We start from the raw sequence: 20,902 nt of genomic DNA, 5'->3' as shown, positions 1-20,902 counted from the left end.
AGCTGGGATTACAGGCACCTGCTACCACGCCCACCTAATTTTTGTACTCTTAGTAGAGACGGGGTTTCACCATGTTGGCCAGGCTGGTCTCAAACTTCTGACCTCAGGTGCTTCCCCCTCAACACCGCCTCGGCCTCCCAAAGTGCTGGGATTACAGGCGTGAGCCACGGCGCCTGGCCCATTCTTGTGTATAAAGTCCTTTCAGTATTGAGATCAGTTTCCTTAGCTTACATTCACAGGAGTGAAAGTGCTAGGTCAGAGTGTGAACATTTAAAAGCTTTCGGTATTATTGCCAAATGGCTTTTCACAGGTGACTTAGGGAGTATTTGGTATTTGGAGCATTGCTACTTATATCCCATTTTTTCCCCCAGGAAAACATCTAAAATGTGCTTTCATTGAGAGAGAGTGTCTACATTTAATTGAGATCAGAGCTTGAAGTTGAAAATTTTGTGCCCTAATGGTGAGCCTTCAGACATCAGAAAACAGGGTAGGAAAGTTCTCACGGGTTAGGATTTTTCTGGTGACCCTGAGTCGGGGAGCCACTTATTCTGCTTTCACTTAAGGCTAACCTAGACTCCCAGCCCTGTGTAGAGTTCTGAGGGACGCCAGGGTCATAATGCTGGTGGTACAGAGTTCATAATGTTCATAAAGTTCATAATGCTGGTGGAAGAAGTGAAATAATTTATGAATTCACAGAATATTGATCATGATATCCTTCCTCCTCTAGATGACAAGGCAATAAAGAATAATGAGATGTGATCATGGGAAATAGCCACCATGAGCAGCAGCCAGCAAGGCACATAAACACTGTGGAATTGACTCTGCTATCAGCATGTGGGTTTCTGGGGTGAGAAATTAAACCAAACTCAGTCCAGCGTCTTGTTTACTCTGTGTAAATCTACTCACTGTCAGGAATCCTCAGGCCAGTGTTGCCACCACTTGTTCTGTCTGTGACAGCAGGCTGACTGTCTCCCTGTGGGTAGGGAGCCTCAGAGTTCTGCAGAGACTGGGGTATAGGTAGAAGATGAAAAAATATCCTTTCTGAATAAACTCTTTGCCTGTCTGAGAAAATCCCTACATTTCCTACCCACACTTTCTCTGCTCTAGGACCTAAGCCTTGGAGAGTTCCCCCCAATTCGTTGACAAGCTCCCTACACTAGAGTCCTTTTGTAGTGGGCATTGGGATGCACCACCCAGATTTCTCTTTAGGACTGGTGAACTTATTCCCTCAAGCTGCTGGGGATTTGCTGGTAGACAGACTTCTCCAGGAAGTGCCTTAGCTGAAGAGAGATGCCTCACTCAAGGTCACACCCCGCTCCCGTTCCTGGAGCAGCCCACATCCAATGAGGTATACTGGTCTAGCACCCTCACCCCACCTTCAAAGTTCCCTGTGGGGTCAGCAGATACCTTTGCTGAGACTGCTTTGCAGCCCAATTTCTCTCTCTGCACAAATTGTTTATCATTTTCCTTCTGTTTCAAAGGTGTTAATCCCAAGACCACTCCTAATATATGTCCTTCATGGAAGTTTCCATCTCTGTGTTGGCTTCTGGGAAACTCAGCCTGTGACACCAATCCCACATGAAATATTTATGTGCCACTCCCTGGGTCCCTTGTTTGATAAACATTATCTAGCAATAACATGGGGATAAGGTCACAACTCAAAATAGGCTAGCTTACAGCTTTGCAGCTTGTTTTGTGTCACTTCTTTTTTTCTGATTCTCACGAGTCCTGTCACGCTACAACTCCTATTTCTAGGTGTGGAAGACAGAATAATGGCCCCCAAAGAGGACTGCATCCTAATCCCCAGAACCTCTGTATATGTTAATTACATGGCATAGGGAAATTAGGATTGCAGATAGAATTAAGGTTGATAATCAAGTGATCTTAAAATAGGAAGATTATACTGAATTTAACAGGCTCAATGTAATCACAAGGATCCTTAGACGTGGAAGAGGGAGGCAGAAGAGAAACAGAGTGAGATGTGACTATGGAAGAGAATCAGGGAGATGTGAAAAGTACTCACTCGCCAGATGGAAGAAGGGGTCATAAACCAAGGAATAAATGTGGCCTCCAGAAAGTGTGAAAGGCAAGGAAATGGATTCTTCCCTAGAGCCTCCAGAAAGAAGTGCAGCCCTGCCAACACCTTTATTCTAGCCCATGTCAGAGTTCTAGCCTGAAAAACTGTAAAATAATACATTTATGTTGTTTTGAGCCATTTAATTTGTAGTAACTTGTTACAGCAGCAATAGGAGACTAAGACACTGGGCAAATCTGCTTCCTTCCCAAAAGCTCACTTATAGGTGAGGCTGCAGCAGGAATAGTGAGGAGGAAGCAGTTGGAACAGAACAACCTCTCACATGAATAACCTTGGCCCTCCTGTCTTGATGCTACCATGAAAGAAGAAAGCATCTAATATTTCTCTATAATCTACCTCTTTAAAGTGAAATAATAAATCTGAGAATTTTAGCAGTGGAAAAAAGGATAAAGTTCATCTTTATCAATGACTTTCAAGCTTTCATTTAGCAGAGGAACATTTTTTAAAAATAGGGAATCACAGACATACAGTATCTAAGACATAAAAGTAGAGCTATCCTGATTGAAGCCCAAGGCCCATGGTCTTTCGCCTCCCCTGAGGAACCCTAACTTTCGCCTCCCATAAGGAACTGAGGATGAAGGGCAAAAACCATCCACCTAGGACACTTGGCCCCCGGGCTGGTTAACAGTAAAACAAAAATTAGAACTCAAGTCTCTACCTCAGCCCAGTGCCTAGGCAGAGATTGACTATAGACTGTTCTCAGAACACTTGTGTGACAGCCTTCTCTGGTCAATGAGATTTATGCAGCATCACAGGACATCTGTGAATTTCCTGTGGACAGATCTACACCTCTTCTTACATGTTTCTTGTGGATGTTTCACTTTGTTATACACTGAATCTTCACACCTAGAGCCAGTCCCACTGGAGATGTGAAATAAGCAGCTTACTACATGATGTGACTGTGTGACAACACAGTCATCATCTGACTCCAAAGCCCTCCCCCAGCAGTCCGCCAAGATGCCTGACACTCTACCATTGGAGTCACTAAGGTATTGCCTCCAAAAGCTTTCCTTCAAAATTTAAATACATTTCATTGATTGCAAGGCTCACACTGTATCATTTCTAAATATCACGGCCTAGCAAATCTCTGGATTCTTTTTTTTTAATGGTACATAAATGAACGTAGCATCTTGCAATCAATGTCATTTTAGATTTGAAGAAATATGGTATGTGACTTAGGCGAATGATAAATAAATTAACCCATTATCACCTTTGAAGGCTGAAGCAGATCAGAGTGCTCAAAGAATGGAGATAGGAGTGTGTGTGCATGTGTGAGTGTGTACGTGTGCAAGGTGCAGCCTCCGCACTAGGAGGGATCTGAGAAGACAAGAACAAGCACAAAAGGGAAGGGAGGGAGACACGGGAAAGGTTTCTTGGGCTGTGTGGAGTTTATATTCTGACATAGAAATTGAATAAATTAAGATCCTCATAAGGAGACATGGGAAGAGGTTTTTTGGATTGTGTAAAGTTTATATTCTGACATAAGAAATTGAATAAATTAAGATCCTCATTTGTTCTTGGCAGCAAATGAGATTCCAAAATGGTTGCTAGAGTTATGTTACAATGACATTCCTTATTTCAGAGTCTATAATCAAGCAAATCAAGTTAATCAAGTAAATATAAAATATATAGTTTTAAATGTAACTCATTCATTCTACCAAATGGACATACTCATCTTTTCTCTGTACTGGCTAAAAATCAGATGGTAGCTAACATGAGCCTTAAAGAGTAACAGTTGGTCAACTAGACTTTTGTTTGTCCTTCCAGTTCATTTGGCTAAATGAACTATTAATTCATTTTACCAGCATCTTCTGACTTAATCAAAGGTCAGCAGCCCAAAGGTATTTGCCAATCCTAGGATGACATTTAAGATCTAAAAAATTAAAATATACTTTTGAAATACAGACATGCATTCATTAACTAATAACTATGATGAAGACAAGAGTTTATTATTTAAACAATTTTGTTTGAGAACAGAAGGAGAAACCAAAATTGCAATCCAGGGACTTGTTATTTCGTCTTCCCTGCTGCAAAAATTAGCTATCACTTGGTGTCCAGCCAAGGCCATGAAGTCCCACTTTGCTTGCCTTTCATTATAAATTTGGAGATGTGCTCCTCTGGAAAACAAATTGGCACTAACATATAATAAAATTCTCTGCAAAAGGACAACAGACCTTTACAAATCACACAGAGGAAAAACAACAGTTTTCTGCTAAAAAAAAAAAAAAAATTCATCATGTCACTGTCTGCAATTCACCAATATGGGTGCAAATGCTTGGAATATTTTTATGTTTGGCAGAAAAGATAAAGGTCTAAAGAAGAAATATCACTGATGGCTTAACTGAACAGAACATAATGAACTGAAAATCTCTCAATTTTAGCAGCTCCCTCTTCAGCCCTTAGAGCACTCCCAATAGTGGTGCAAACCCTGTACTTAGGTTATCCTGCAGAAGCTACTGGCATTTAGCAAAGTGCTAGCTGATCTGAGGGAAGGCACAGGGAGATACAGAGATGCAGAAGTTGACCACTGAATGCAGCCCTAAGTGAACAAATGGACGGAGAGAGCTCAAAATCTTTCAAACAGGTACCATTTGTGAAATCAGTTCCCCTTGTTTCAAACTCATTAACGGTGAGTTCCTGTATGCTGAGTTTCTGCAGAACATAGCCCATCTGGTTAGAAAAATGCCTACACCATAATTCAGCAGACATTTTCTGAAAACATAGCATGTGCAAGGCATTGAATGGGGCACCATGGAGGATACATATGGACATTGTAGAGCATACCTGCCCCCAGGGAGCTCATCATCCATGGTAGGGACAGAAATACCACAATAGAAAGATGAGCAGGGCAACAGTGCTGTCACCCAACCACAAAGGATAATAGGTGTGATGGGAGTCACAGAAGAGGGAGAGTTGCATCCTGATGCTGGATGGTGGGAAGAATGGAGATGATGTTCGGTCCACATCTTAACAGAAGGGTAGAATTTTAACAGGGAATGACGAAGAAAGTTCATTTAGGGCAGAAGGCACAGTATGAACAAAAGAGATGATTGCAGGAAAATGCAGGGGTGTTTAGAGCAAGGGTGAGTTACTTGGGGTGATAGTGATGGAAGAAAAGAGGCTGGATTGTGCTGGTTTGCCCAGATGTTGTCTGGCAGGACTGAGGAAACTGGGAGGCTGGGGGCAGAGGCATATCCTATCAGGTCACACCACGTGTCTTTGCCATCAATCCATCCTTCACAGGCTCAGAAGAGGGAGGAGTAAATGCCTGTGATAGCCTGATTTTCTAGCAATTACAGGAATCACTGCCCTGCACGTGATCTGACCTCATGCCTTAGCCTTCATCTACAGAAACTAAGGCTTTATTGTAGTCTAGCAGCCACCGCAACAAGCTCACTTAGAATCAAAACACCCCCTGGGATACCAGCCAAAGGGAGCAATGAGGGCAGAGGCAACTAAGTGATGCTCATCCACCCCTCAACTTGGAGTTGAATTCACAGAGGTAAGCCCCATATTACATTTAGAACATTTTCAACACCCCAAAAAGAAATTCTATGCCTCTTACCCCCTCAGTTCTATCTACCACCTCCTCAACCCTAGGCAACCACTAGATCTACTTTCTGTCTATAAAAATCTATGGAGATTTGTCTATTCTGAGCATCCCATGTAAGTGGGATCATGCAATAACCCCTTTTGCATCTGGTTTGTTTCACTTCACAGAATGCTTTCAAGGTTTATCCATGCTGCAGCATCTAGCAGTATTTTATTCCTCTTTCATGGCCAAATAATATTTCACTATGGATACATCTCATTTTATTAATCCATTCATCAGTTGATGGATATTTTGGTTGTTTTGCTTTTTGGCCATTATGAATAATTCTGCTATGAACACTTATGTACAAGTTTTGTGTGGACATATGTTTTCAATTATCTTGGGTGCATATATATGAAAGTGGAATTGCTGGGTCTTTTCTTCTCCATTCCCATTTCTTCTAGCACTTAACATGCATATCTATTAAACGAATAAATATCTGTTGAATAAATGAATAAAAGCATCTCATCTTCTTAGAAGACTTTTTGGCAGTTAACTACAAAACACACCAACATTAACAACTACAATTGGCAGTTAAGCCTTGTCACAGTTCACTTTGTGGCTTATTTAGGTTGAGGTAAGCCGGGGACTCCTCTCACCTGCCTGATCCTTCTTTTGAAGCTGAGGAAGCTGGGGTGGGTGAGCAGAGTGAGCATCGACCTCCCCAAATCACCCAGGAAGACAGAGGTTTGTCTCAACTCTGGCAGGTTCTCAGAGCAGCAAAGGCCCCAGAATCTGGCTGACTCACTCCAGAAGACAGAGCTGCCAGGAGCCTAGTCAGCCACGATGAGGCTTCACAAGGATGGCACCTCCATGCTGGGCTGTGGGATGAGGACAAGAAGGGACAGGGGCTACATTCCCACCTACCCACCAATCTAAAGATGCTCAGGGCCTGGTGTGTGTGTATGTGGGGAGGTAGGGGTGGTGGCCTAGGGCATATGCAACTCTGTGCACTTAGTATTCCTATGAGTATGCTGCTGCCCGCAACCCAAGGGTTATTATCAGTCATAAAGGGACACATGGAGACTTGGAATTCTTATCCAGACAGCAGATGCCACGGTGAAGCCTCAGCCCATACCTCATGCACCCACCACACTCCTGCCCAGCCAGCACCGGGCTGCTCAGCAGGAAAGCACAAGCACCGGACAAACTGCTTTGGCAGCTGTAACCCAGATTTATTCAGGGCAATGGGCGGCTAGGCAGGTTCCCTCCCAGCTGGTGCTGGGTAGGGCCATGCCCTTCCATGGGCATCCCTATGGCATGCCAGGCTGGGTCAGGCTCCTCACAGATGGTCTGGCAACACATACTCTGACCCAGCACACAGCTTCTGGGGTTCATTGGTCCAAGCAGAGCTACAACAAGCGGCTTGGATTTCTAGGGAAGGAGCAGAAGGAAACTCCTCCTGCCACCCCTTGCCACCCCCTTTCCTCCTCCTATTGACTTTCCATCTGCCCTTCGAGGCCCAGCTGCCCACACACAGCTCCTGCCTCCTGTCATTGTGGGGCCCACATGGACGCCCCCTCCTTCCTGTGCTCTCTCATAGTTTGATGGGCTATTTTCTCTCCAGCAAGACTAAAATCCTTAAGGCAAAGAATAGTTCTCCTTCCATAATAGCTTTTTTGAGACCTTCAGAACAGAGTCCCCAATGCAGAAATCAACAAAAACATTTTCTCAGCCTCATCAAGCTATTTTCATGTCTGATAGCCATACCCACTGGCCTGGCTCTTACTCAATGCCTCGATGGTTCATTCAGCATGTAGCCACCATTTCATGCCTAAATAATATTTAAAAACAGTCATGTTTTTCAGATGCCAAAAGGAGCACATGTTCAAGAGAGAAAATACAAAAACATTAAAAAAAAAACTACCCATCACCCCACATGCAGAAGTAACTCCTATAAAATGTTGGTGTGTATGTTCCTCTTATCTTTCTACTTGTGTTTATTACTTTCTTCAAAATTGTGATTCAAATGTGCATGCTGTTTTACAACAAACATTATGAATATATCATAGTGATATTTGATTGGATTTTTTTGCAATTTTAATGGTTATGTAATATTCTATCACATGGATGTCATGCGTTTTATTTAATCGGTGTTTAATTGTTCCTTATATTGGTAGCTTTCCATTTCAAAATTTATAAATAATGCCATGATGAATAATCTTATACAGAAATAATTTTGCACACTTCTGAATATTCTTTTAGGGTACTATGGGATCAAAAATTATAAACTTCTTCAAATTTTTTTAAATTTCCTTTAAAATAGAGACAGAGTATCATTATGTTACCCAGGCTGGTCTCAATCTCCTGGCCTCAAGCGATCCTCCCACCTCAGACTCCCAAAGTGCTAGGACTAATAGGCGTGAGCCACTATTCCTGGCCAAACATTTTTAAAGCTTCTTAAACTCATTGCCTAATTGCCCCTCAGATGAGTTATGGCAATTTACACTCCTACTGAATTTGCCTGCAACAGTTTGTAATAGGCATCTTCCGATTGGAATCCTCAAAATTAAGAGAGGACAAGGGCTGAGCAGGTCCAGTGATATCAAAAGGTGGAGTAAGAAAAAGTAATACCCAGGCACAATGCTACGCAGAATGGAGAGCTATGTGTTCACAAAAATACCTATATTCGTCAAGAAAATGTTACACCATCCCACACACTCTCTACCCCCAGTGTCCTCTGCTGTAAGAGGCAGGCAAATATATAACACATTTTAGAAAGTGTTCCTTCCAAAGCCAGCATAAAAGCAAGCATCCTTTCAGTGGCAGAGCGAGGAGGAATCTTGGTGTCAGGAATCCTGAGTCTCAAGGCCCAGCTTGTCTGCCATTCCCACAGAAACATACCCATTGGGTGCCTTCAGCCTGACCCTTGGTTTCCCCATCCAAAAGTTACAAAGATTATGAGAGCTACACAGTGGGATTATGTGAGCGTCAAACATGATCAAGTAGGCCAAAATACTTTGTAAACAGTCAAATGCTGACCTTATTGCTAAGACTGGATGCTTGAAGGGGTAAGCACTGTTCACTTGAGAGAAAGATGTTCTTCCCTGGAGACACTGGAAGGATAGAGCGCTGCTGCAGTATCCCCACAGCACCTAAGAATACAGGAGAGTCGCTATCAACGACTCTTTTCCACATTGCAGAGGCTGATCAAGTAGGCCAAAATACTTTGTAAACAGTCAAATGCTGACCTTATTGCTAAGACTGGATGCTTGAAGGGGTAAGCACTGTTCACTTGAGAGAAAGATGTTCTTCCCTGGAGACACTGGAAGGACAGAGCGCTGCTGCAGTATCCCCACAGCACCTAAGAATACAGGAGAGTCGCTATCAACGACTCTTTTCCACATTGCAGAGGCTGAATAAGAACTAGTTCCTGTAAGTCACAGGAGGAGAAAGAAAAGACCTTTGCCTATTTAAATTCCGGCCCACAAGGTTCTGCTTTAGACATGGCCAATTCAAGGCTTTTCTTGGTCCTTCATGTCATGGGGATTTAACTGCTCTACATTTGCAGGAAGCTTAATTGGCTCCGTTGCTAGAGGATCTGCTCCTACCATTTTCCTTTGCATTCGTGGCAGGCCTCAGAGGAAAAGCTGGAAATAATAATGTTGCAAGGTGAAATGAGGTGATGTGCTGGAAATTGCTTGGAAGAGTATAAAACACTAGGCAAAGGTAAGGTCTGATTGTCACCCCTGGTGTGGAAGCACTGGCTATGCAGGAGAGCCTGGGTAGCATAGTCAGGTGAATTCCAGTGCCAGATCCATGCGGTATTGAGTCCTGGCTCTGTCCCCTACAAAGTGCACGACAATGGGCACAGTATTTTACCCACAAACCCTTGTTTCCTCCTCTTTCCACCACCTTCAGCTCCCTGAACTTGTCTTTGTTCATGTATTTGCTGACTGCCTTCTTCCACAGAAGCATGCTCCAGGAGGCAGGGAGATTTTCAGCCTTGTTGACTGGAAGATCCCAAGACAAGGAAGAGTGCCTGCCTCAAAAATTACTTGTCAAACAAATGAGTGCCTCTGGCACTCCCTTAGGACACTGTCTCCAGGAATTCTGTTTTATCCCTCCAACCACTTCAAGGACTCAGCTTGATGTCTAGAATAAGGGTGACAAGTTAGGGTTGTCGGTGAGTGATAAGAGGATGGGCAAGGAGGGGGCGCCACTGGAAAAATAATTAACTTACATGAGCTCACAGAAACTTCCTTCAGGAAACTTGACCCACTCCTTTTTTCAAAAAAAAAAGCCACTAAAGGGATTGTGATTTTAGTATGGAATCTTTGTGGGCAATAATCATTCCTAAAAGGGAGTGTTAATTTTAGATTGAAAAACACTCCTTGCTTTTGAAGAACATATACTCAATAAACATAAGGTTTCCACTAAAAAAAAAAAAAAAAAGATGAATAGACTAACTCCAAACCAGAAAAGCTTAATTCTTCAAGTGTATATGGCCCCATACAGGCCAAGGCAGTCTCTCTGCCAGGATAGCAGTTCCCACTTCATGCCTCCCTCCATCTCTGCACCTCTGGAGAAAAGGCAGCTGGCTGTGGCCAGGCAGGGTGCAAGGAAGCCAGCCTCTCCTGGTAGAAATTTGTGGGGGCTACAAGTGCTGAGTCAGACCTGGGCTCTGCATCCGGGCCGGGACCTCACACTCACCAGCAGCTGTCAGGCGTAGGGATCCGCTCAGGACCAGTTCTGCTCTGCATCTACATTCCTAGCAACATATGTTGAGTGAATGATGGAGGAGAAGCCAGCTTGAATTAATGAGTGAATGAATGAATGGATGTGTGTTGAGGATGTGTGTGATGTGCCAAGTACTGTAGCGGGCACTGTCACCTACTTCATCTGCACAGCAATTCTGTGAAGTGGATGATCATGCCTATTCAAGGTCAGATAACTCAGGCAGTTTGCCAAAGAACTAACCCAGGACTCAACCCATGGTTTGGACCTACCAGATAGCTGATAAAAGCTCAATTTTGGGCTTACTACATGAGGAGTTCATAAGTACTTTAATTCTTTCTTTCTTTTCCTTCCTTCCTTCCTTCCTTCCTTTTCTTCTTCCCTTCCTTCCTTCTTTTCTTCCTTCCATCCATTTCTTTCTTCCTTTCTTTTGAGACAGAGTCTTGCTCTGTCACCCAGACTGGAGTGCACTGATGTGATCATGGCTTACTGCAGCCTCGGCCTTCCAGACTCAGGCAGCCCTTCCACCTCAGCCTCCCAAGTAGCTAGATCTATAGGCAGGGCGTGCACTACCACTCCCAACTAATTTGTTTTTTTTTTATAGAGATGAGGGTTCTCACCATGCTGCCCAAGCTGGTCTCAAATCCTGGGCTCAAGCAATCCTCCCATCTCAGCCTTCCAAAGTGCTGGGATTTTAGGCATGAGCCACTGCACAGAGCCTTTTTTTTTTTTTTTTTCCAAAATGGTTGTAGGAAAGGAAGAGTGTCAGCACTATTATCCGAACCTAGAGAGGGTCTCTTGGCACTGTGCATGTGCTATGGGATCTACAGTGAAAAAACTTGAGAGAGATAGTTACTGTATTAAACAAAAGAGTTGGGATCCAGAAGATCTTGAAGGTTTGAAGGAGGAGCTGGAATTAAAGTAATGCCCCACCCCCAATTTTTTCAATTACAAAAATCAAACCAATTCACTTAAAGTCCTGTCAGAGTCATTAACCCAACTCTATAAGGAGGGAGGAGGAGAGCTTGCAAGAATCAGCAGTGATTCTTGTCATTAATTGGCTATGTCATAGCACTTACCCTGTGGTAGTCTAATTATCAGAGGGAGGGGCAGGGGCAGGAAAGGACTGAGTACAAGATCAAGGTTAATGTAGCTGTAGGGTAGTCCTCAAGGCCAATAGGCCAAACTACAGCATTTGGTAGGTGCCTGAGGAAATTATAGGAGTTACATGGTCATTGCAGGTTCTATCTTGTTGTTCCCATCTTATAAAGATGTAGTGAGGATTAGGTGAAATAATATATTAAGAACTTAATGATGCATAGTACATAATACTTAATAAATATTAGTCATTGCTATTTTTTCTAAGTCTTCCATGTTATAAATTTCTATGATGTGTATTTTTATTTACATGAAGTATTTTCCTCTTCAGGTTTATTTTCTTTAGCTAAATTTTCAAAAGTGAGATACCTGAATGAAAGGGTGCAGGCACCCTGAGATCTCGTGATAGTTCATACATATTACCAAATTGCTTTCCTAAATCATTAGAATGATATATGCCATGACCAGCCACAAGGGAACCATCACTAGCACTGGGTATTTTTTTTTTTTCTTTTTTGAGATAGAGTCTTGCTCTGTTGCCCAGGCTGGAGTGCAACGAATGCAACCCTCCACCTCCCTGGTTCAAGCGATTCTCCTGCCTCAGTGCCCCGAGTAGCTGGGATTACAGGCATATGCCACCACACCCAGCAAATTTTTATATTTTTAATAGAGACAGGGTTTCGCCATGTTAGCCAGGCTGGTCTCGAGTTCCTGACCTCAGGTGATTCACCCGACTCAGCCTCTCAAAGTGCAAGGGTTACAGGCATGAGCCACCATGCCCGGCCACACTTGGTATTAGTATTGATTTGTATTTATAATAATTGGATTGATTTTTAGGGTTGATCCTTCTACAAATACCCATCCAGAGAAACAGCAGACTGGGTTTAGCTGGATACAGGGCAGGGCCAACCAACCAACTAGAATGAAACCAAAGGCAGGAAAGGGCCTCTCAGGTCAGGGAAGACTGATAAGAAAACTAGCAAGGATATGACCATTCTCAGGCGCTCACAGCAGGAAGGAGTGGAGCCATAAGATGCACATTGACCCCCCCCACCAAAAATGCTGCAGATAAACCCAGATAAGATGAGAGACCTCTGAGGCCTGAATAGCTTGTTCAAGGAAGAAAGAGAGGACCAGTGGCAGGCAAGAAAAGCTCACAGAAGCCCAGCCCGTGTTGCCTGGCAACGTGTGGAAGGAAGAGTCCCCAAATAATAACTTTCTGCAGAGGAATAAGAAGAAAAAACCTGTTGGGAAACTCAGGAACACAATACCTTATAAGGACTTCTGGTCACCAGAACTTAGTACTTTTCTGTTGTTTAAGCCACTCAGTTTGTGGAACTTTGGTAGGCAGCCCCAGCAGACAATGCAAAGGTCCTCCTGGATCTAGCCTCTCTTCATTCCTCTCCTCAGCTCTCAGTATCCCCCCTCATTCACCCTCCTAGCGCAGCCGACCTCCTCCTATCGCATGGAGACACTAGGCACACTTCCACTTTGGGCACTTTGGGCACTTTGCAGGGCTGTTCCCTCTGCCTTGAACTTCCTTCTCCCCAAATCTGCCTGACTCCCTCCTATGCCTCCTTCAGATTTTTACATCAATGTCACCTTCTTAATAAGGCTTTTCTTGACTACTTTGTTAAATATTGGACCTTCCCTACTACTCCCACTTTCTGGTTCCTCTTACCCTGCTCTGTTCTTTTTCCTGATAGCCCCAGTCCCTCTGACATACTATAGTATTACACTCTCCTTGTTTATCACCTTCAATTGTTTCTTGTCTGTCTCCCTGCATTGGAAGTTGCATGCCATGATGCCAGCAATTTTGTCTGTTTTGATCACTGATTCCTCTCAAGTGTCTTGCACAGTGTTTGACACATAAAAGGCACTCAATAACTGATGAACAAATGAATGGTCTTGAGTGGCTGATGTGTCTGGTGTGTGTGTGTGTGTGTGTGTGTGTGTGTGTGTGTGTGTGTGATTTCAGTGCTTACTCTATGTCTACCCCATGCTAAGCACTGCTTGAATGCCTGTGGAAACCCCTTAACAACCCTATGGGGTAACAATGATTATCTTCATCTTACATAAACAAGGAAACCAAGACTTACAGAGACTAAGAACCTTGCCTATGCTTCTTTTGTAAGTCGGCACATCAGAGTCCATATTCACACTCCAGGCTTTTTGATCCCAATGCCACACTGGCTTCTTGCTGGGCATTGGCAGGGGCTCTGTTCAGGAGAATGCCCCATGTCCCGTTTCCTAGGGATCAGGGTAGTAGCCCAGGGCAGCTGCAGCCCAAGGCAAGTGTTTCTAGAGTGGCCCTGAGCTACAGCTGGCCACCACCCAGCTGGTAATGGCTCAGGCTTCCAGGCTTGGCTCACTGATGATCAGCAGGGTCCAGATCACCCTGGATCTACCACTCACACGTGTGCCTGAGAGGGTGAGAGAAAGGGAAGATGAGAGAGGGCAGTAAATGAGGGCAGGGAGCAGCAGGCTATTGAAATTCTAGACTCAGTAGGAGCCAAGTGGGCCGGGTGGCTGGTATTACTGGCTGTGCTCAGCGGGCACCCAGTGGGCAGAAATCCCATTGCCCAGTTCTCCTGGGGCGGGGGTTGAAGGGCAGACTGTAACTCTGTAGTTGTATTGTGATGGTGAAGGAGGAAACAAGAGCAGCTGATCCGGCCTGGATCAGGAGTGCCCACGTGCAAACAGACAGGCCTTTGTGTCCTGGGCCCAGACAACAGGCTGCATTCTTCCCCCACCTCGGTGACGTCCTTCACGAACATGTCCTCAGAGTGCGTTTTCAAAGGATTAATCAGCTACGGATCAGATGACATGGCATTCCCTCTGTTACCCACTCTTGGCCGTAGCTGTGCCTTCACTTGTCTCTGAGCACAGAGTTGGGGGCCAGCCCCAGCCCTGCCCTTGGGATGCTTACAGTGGTCCCCAGATAGCTGCAGGTCTCAGAGATCTCAGCTGTCAGAATCTCAGAACACAGGGGCTGAAAGGGCCCAAGAGCAAGTCTGACCCCTGCTTTTTATTGGAGAGGTGATTGAGTAAGCGATAGGGCCATCACTGGGACCCAGGGGTCCTGCCCCTGACAGCAGTGTCCTTTCTGGTAGGAGCGTTAAGCTGCCCCAGAGTCTGACAGTTACATCAGCCCCCACCAAAGGACCTAAATTACCTCCCGGAGAAGCCTGAGGGAGATGGCTTCTTGATGAAGGTAGACTTAATTCTCACTAGGCTTAATTCTGGCTGGTTTCCAAAGCAAATAGCTTTCCTTGCCCAAGCCAAATGCAGGAGACAGGAAGCACCCAAGGATGTTTATTGCTGTCCGGCTTAACCACACTGTGGGACCCCTGAATGATCAGTTATCTTGTGAAATGCTTCTTTCTCTAGATGGAAAAAAACATCCCCTGGATACTAAAATGATCATCTTCCCTGACTTTTGGGGATCATGCTCTCAGAAATTAGAAGACTTGGGTTCTACTTCAGGTATGGCAACTTCAGACTGCAAGATCATAGAAAAGGAGCTCTCCTAACCCCTGATAACCACTGATCTGTTCTCCATCTCCACAATTTTATTTTATTTTTTCAAGAATGTCCTACACATGGAATAATTGAGTATGTAATCTTTTTTTACCTTAAACTTTTAATTTTGAGATAAATGTAGGTTATGCAATGGTAAAGAATAATACAGAGATTCTATGTGCACTTTATCCAATTTCCCTTAATGATATTATCTTGCAAAACTATAAAGTCGAGATACAGAATATTTCCAACAGCACAAGGATTCCACATTGTCCTTTTATTTCCACACTCACTTCCTTTCCACCCCCCACCGACTCCTTAATCCCTGGCAATCACTAATCTATTCTCCATTTCTAAAGTTTTGTCATTTCAAGAATGCTATATTTAAGGAATCATACTGTATGAAACCTTTTGTGATAGGATTTTTTCACTCAGCATAATTCTCTGGAAATGCATCTAGATTATTGTGTGTATACCTGCTAAGTATTATTCTACAGTGCGGATGTCCCACAGTTTGTTTAACCACTCACTCACTGAAGGATATCCGGGCTGTTTTCAGGTTTTGGCTCTATGAATAAAGCTATTATAAACATTAGTCTACAGGATTTTGTATGAACATTTGTCTTCATTTCTCTGGGATAATTGCCCAGGAGTGTAATTGCTGGGTCATATGGTAGTTACATGTTTAATTTTTAAAGAAACTGACAAATCATTTTCAGATTGGCTGTAACAGTTTTACTTTCCTGCCAGAAATACGTGAGTAGTCCAGTTTCTCTCCATCATCAGCAGCATTTAATGTTATCACGATCTGTTTTTAGCCATTCTGATAGGTGTGCGGTGATAACATTGTCATCTTAATTTTCTTTTCCCTAATGGCTGATGATGTTGAACAACTTTAGATGTGCTATTTGCCATTTGTATATCTTCTTCAGTGAAATGTCTATTTATGTCTTTTGCTCATGATCTAATTGGATTATTTGCTTTTTTACTGTTGAGTTTTTAGAGTTCTTTGTATATTCTAGATACTAGTCCTTTACTGCATATGTGATTTGCAAATATTTTCCTCCATTCTGTAGCTTATCTTTTCATCATTTTCACAGGAGTTCTTATAGAACAAAAATTTTGAATTTTCATTAAGTCCAATTTATCATTTTTTCTTTCATGATTATGTTTTTTGTATTAAGTCTGAAAACTCTTTGCCTAGCTGTAGACCTCAAAGATTTTCTCCTAGTTTTAGGGTAAAAGTTTTACATTTTTGTGTTTTACATTTAAGTCCATGATCCATTTTGAGTTAACTTTTGCTTGAGGGTGTGAGACTTAGGCCAATATTGGTTATTTAGTTGGTTGGTTGGTTGATTGATTGATTATTGCCCATAGGTGTCCATTGGTGCCAGCATCATTTGTTGAAAAGGCTTTCCTTTCTCTATGCAGTTGCTCTTGACTCTTGTTAAAAGTCAGTTGGGCATAAAATGTCCAGAATAGGCACATTTATTGAGGCAGAAAATAGACGAGTGGTTGGTCTAGGGCTAGTAGGGGGAGTTGTGGAAAAGTATGGATCACTGATAAAGGGTACAAAGTTCTTTGGGGGGTAATAAAAGTGGTTTAATATTGATTGTGGTGATGGTAGCACGACTCTGTGAATATATTAAAAACCATTGGGTTTTACATTTTAAGTAGATGAATTGTATGGTGTGTGAACTATATCTCAGTAAAGCTGTGACCAAAAGAAATCAGTTTCGCATATTTGAGTGGGTCTATTTCTGGGTTCTGTTTTCCATTCAATTGGTCTGTGTGTCTATTACTTTGCCAGTACCACAAAGTCTTGATCACCGTAACCATACAGTAAGTCTTAAAATGTGACAGATGGTTTCCTTTCACTTTGTTCTTTTTTTCCAAAATATTTTAGCTAGTCTAGTTCCTTTGTCTTTTCACGTAGATCTTGGAATGATTCTATCCATATCTGCAAAAATCTTATCAGAATTTTGATAGGTACTGCCAGTCCTCTCTATCAATTGGTTTCACATCTATAGATTCAACCAACCAAGGACCAAATATTAAAAAAAATAATAATAATAAAAATGCAACAAAAAAAACACAAATAAAAACCAAACAACATATCAACTATTTACATACATTTAATTGTATTAGGTATTATAAGTAATCTAAAGATAGTTTAAAGTATATGAGAGGCTGTGCTTAGGTTTTATGCAAATACCATGACTTTTTATTAAGGAACTTGAGCATCCAAGGATTTTGGTATGGAGGAGGGTGTCCTGGAGCCAATTCCCTGAAAATATCGAGAAATTAGTTTTATTGCAATAAGTGTATATCAATTTGGGAGAAATTGACATCTTTGTTAAATTTTCCAATTTATGTTTTGCAGGAGATGGGTTTTATGAACATATATATATATATACAGAAAATACATATATAAATTTTCCAATTCATGAACACGGCATGTCTCTGCATTTATTTAAATGTTGTTTGATTTCTTTCATCAATGTCATGTGATTTTCTGAATTTACGTTTTGTACGTTTTGTTAGATTTACCTAAGTATTTTTTTTTTTAAGGCTATTGTAAATGATACTGTATTTCTAGTTGTAGTGTTTAAGTCTTCACTGCTAGTATATAGATGTATGATTGATTTTTGTATGTTTGTCTCACACCTTGTTACATTGCTGAATTAACTGATTAGTTTTGGATGCTCTTTCTGTGGATGCCATGAAATTTCTACACAAATAAGCATTTCATCTTAAATAGAAACAGTTTTATTTATTCCTTTCTGATCTATATGCCTTTATTTCCTTTTCTTGCCTGATTAAACTGGCCAGAACTTCCAGCACTACATTGAATAAGAGTGGTGAGAGCACACATCCTTGTTTTGTTGCTGATATTAGAGACAAAGTATTCAGTCTTTACAATTAGGTATAATGATAGCTGCAAATGTTTCATAGATGCTTTTCATCAAGTTGAAGTTTCTTTCTATTATTGTTTTTCAAAAAAATTTCTTTTATCATGAATAGGCATTTAATTTTGTTGAATGCTTTTTCTTTTACATCAGTTGATATGATCATCTAATTTTTCTCCTTCTTTTTTAGTCTGTTAACATGGTGAATTACATTGATTGCGCCAGCCTTGTATCTCGGGAATAAACTCTTAATTGGTGACTTTTTATATATTTGCTAAATTCTATTTAGCAATACAATAATTCTTTTATATATTGCTAAGTTCCATTTCCTATTTTCTTAGAAACTTTTGCATCTGTATTCATGAGAGATACTGTTCTGTAATATTCTTTTTTTGTACTGTCTTTGTCTGGTTTTGGTATGCAGGTAACACCAGCTTGATGAAATAAATTAGGACGGGTTCCTTCCTATTTTACTTTCCGGAAAAGATTTTGTAGAATTGAAGTAAATTCTGCTTTATTCTTTTTTATTCTCCAAAGACATCATTTGGGCCTGAAGATTTCTTTGTTAGGAATTTTTTCACTACCAATTAATTCAATTTATTTAGTAGCTTTGGGCTATGCAAATGATCTATTTCATATTGGGTGAGCTGTAGTAGTTTGTATTTTTTAATAGATCTGTCTATTTCATGTAACTTGTCAAATTTGTGTGTGTAGAGTTGTTCATACTTTTTTTATTAACCATTTGATGCCTCCATGGTCTGTAGTGATATGCCCTGTTTCATACCTGGTATTAATAATTTGTGTCTTCACTCCTTTTTTCTTTGTCAGTCTTGCTAGAGAGGTTTGTTGATTTTATTGATCTTTCAAAGGATCAACTTTTTATTTCATTGATTTCCTCCACTGTTTTTCTGTTTTAAATTTCATTATTTCTGTGGTTAATTTTATGATTTTCTTCCTTCTGCTTGCTCTGGGCTTATTTTTTTCTTCTTCTTTATGTTCCTGAGACGGGAGCTTAGATTATTGGTTTGATACTTTCCTCCTTTCTCTAGAGTATGCTTTTAGCGCTATAAATTTTACTCTCAGCACTGCTTTAGCTGTGTCCCACAAAAATTCTTGTTGCATTTTCATTTACACTTAGTTCAAGGTACTTTTTAATTTCCTCTGAGACTTTCTCTTTGATTTATATATTATTTAGAAGTGTGTTGTTTAGTTTCTAAGTGGTTATTTTTTCCATTTTCTTTCTGTTATTGATCACTAACTTGAGTTTATTGTAGTCAGGAGAACGCACTCTGTATGATTTCTTTTAAATTTGTTGAAGTTTATTTTATGGCCCTGGACCTGATCTATTTTGGGATATGTTACACAGACAATTGAAAAAACTTATGTATATTCTGCTGTTGTTAGGCACAATATTCTATAAATGCTGATTAGATTTTTGTGTTTTTGTTTTGTTTTGTCTGTTTGTTTGTTTTTTAGATGGAGTCTCGCTTTGTCACCCAGGCTGGAGTACAGTAGCACAATCTCGGCTCACTGCAACCTCCCCCTCTTGGGTTCAAGCGATTCTCCTGCCTTAGGCTCTTGAGTAGCTGGATTACAGGCATCCACCACACCTGGCTAATTTTTGTATTTTTAGTAGAGGCAGAGTTTCATCAGGTTGGTCAGGCTGGTCTCAAACTCCTAACCTCAAGTAATCTACCCACCTCAGCCTCCCAAAGTGCTGGGATTACAGGCATGAGGCTCTGTGCCCAGCCTATATCTCCTTATATAGCTTTTTCAATGGTTTCTTTTGGTATTGTGTTATATGTACATGTCATAGTCTACTGCTGCCATCACTTTTCTAAAAATTGTACTCTGTGACAGATAGACCATCATTTTATCAGTACACATGAAGTGTAGAAACCTTAGCTTCCCTTTATGTCTTTTTACCCTTCCCTTATTATAATTTTCTTAAATGTTTCCTTTTTACATTTAGAACCACCTCAGACAGTATTATAATTTTTGCTTCAATTATCAAACAAAATCTAAAATACTCAAGAGGAATCTTCACCCATATTTCTGCTTACCATTTTTTTTTGTTCTTCCTGCCATTCCAAGATTCCATCTTTTATCATTTCCTTCTGTTAGAAAACTTTCTCTAGCCATTCTGTTAGAGTAGGTCTGCTAGTGATAAATTTTCTTAGTTTGACTTTATGTTCACTGAGCATGTTTTCATTTCCCATTCATTTTGAGGATGTTTTCCTTGGATATAGGATTCTCAGTTAACATCTTTCAACACTTGAAAACTGTTATGCCACTTCCTTCTGCCTCCATGGTTTCTGATAAGAAATCCACTATTATTTGAATGATTTTCTCTTATGAGTAAAGTATTATTTTTCTCTTTGCTTTGAAGACTTTTTTCTTTGTTTTTAAAATTCTGAAGTTTGCTCAACATATGTCTTGACATAAGTTTCTTTGGTTTTATCCTATTTGGATAAAACTTTTAGAATCTGCTTTAAAAATCTATAGGGGTTTTGTGGTATTTTGCCAAACTTGGGAAATTTTCAACTATTGATTCTGTAAGTGCTTTTTCAGCTCTGCCCTTTATCTCCTCTTCACTTCAATGACAAAATGTTTTATTTTTTTGTTATGGTCCCACAAGTGCAGAGACTATTCATTTTTTTCTGTGTTTTTTCTCTCTGTTGTTCACATTGATGATAATTTGGGTAATTTCTCTATCTTCAGACTTGCTGATTTTTTCCTCTTTTTCCTTCATTTTCTTATTGAGCCCATTGAGCTTAATGCTTTCATTATTGTATTTTTTCATTCTAAAATTTTCATTTGGTTCTTCTTTACACTTTCTATTTCTTTACTACTTTCTGTTTTCATTTGTTTGGCCAGGCGCGGTGGCTCAAGCCTGCAATCCCAGCACTTTGGGAGGCCGAGACGGGCGGATCACGAGGTCAGGAGATCGAGACCATCCTGGCTAACACCGTGAAACCCCGGCTCTACTAAAAAATACAAAAAACTAGC

At 41.2% G+C, this 20,902-nt stretch overlaps 1 protein-coding gene across 1 annotated transcript in view; it reads right to left on the bottom strand.

Moving 5' to 3' along the window:
- Window positions 1–4,023: 4,023 nt before the first annotated feature.
- LOC105505383 overlaps window positions 4,024–20,902 on the bottom strand; it is a 56,572-nt gene continuing 39,693 nt past the window's right edge. The window contains exons 3-4 of the mRNA XM_011933200.1: window positions 8,879–8,991; window positions 4,024–4,212 (exon numbers count right to left, since the gene is read on the bottom strand). Of these exons, the coding sequence (XP_011788590.1) occupies window positions 4,189–4,212; window positions 8,879–8,991 (137 nt within the window). The 3' untranslated portion in view covers window positions 4,024–4,188. The remainder of the gene's footprint in view (window positions 4,213–8,878; window positions 8,992–20,902) is intronic.

The sequence above is a fragment of the Colobus angolensis genome, unplaced genomic scaffold, assembly GCF_000951035.1.
Source record: "Colobus angolensis palliatus isolate OR3802 unplaced genomic scaffold, Cang.pa_1.0 Scaffold124, whole genome shotgun sequence".
Classification (NCBI taxonomy): Eukaryota; Metazoa; Chordata; class Mammalia; order Primates; family Cercopithecidae; genus Colobus; species Colobus angolensis.
The sequence above is the reverse complement of the archived record's forward strand: the minus strand, read 5'-3'. Positions and strand labels throughout refer to the sequence as shown.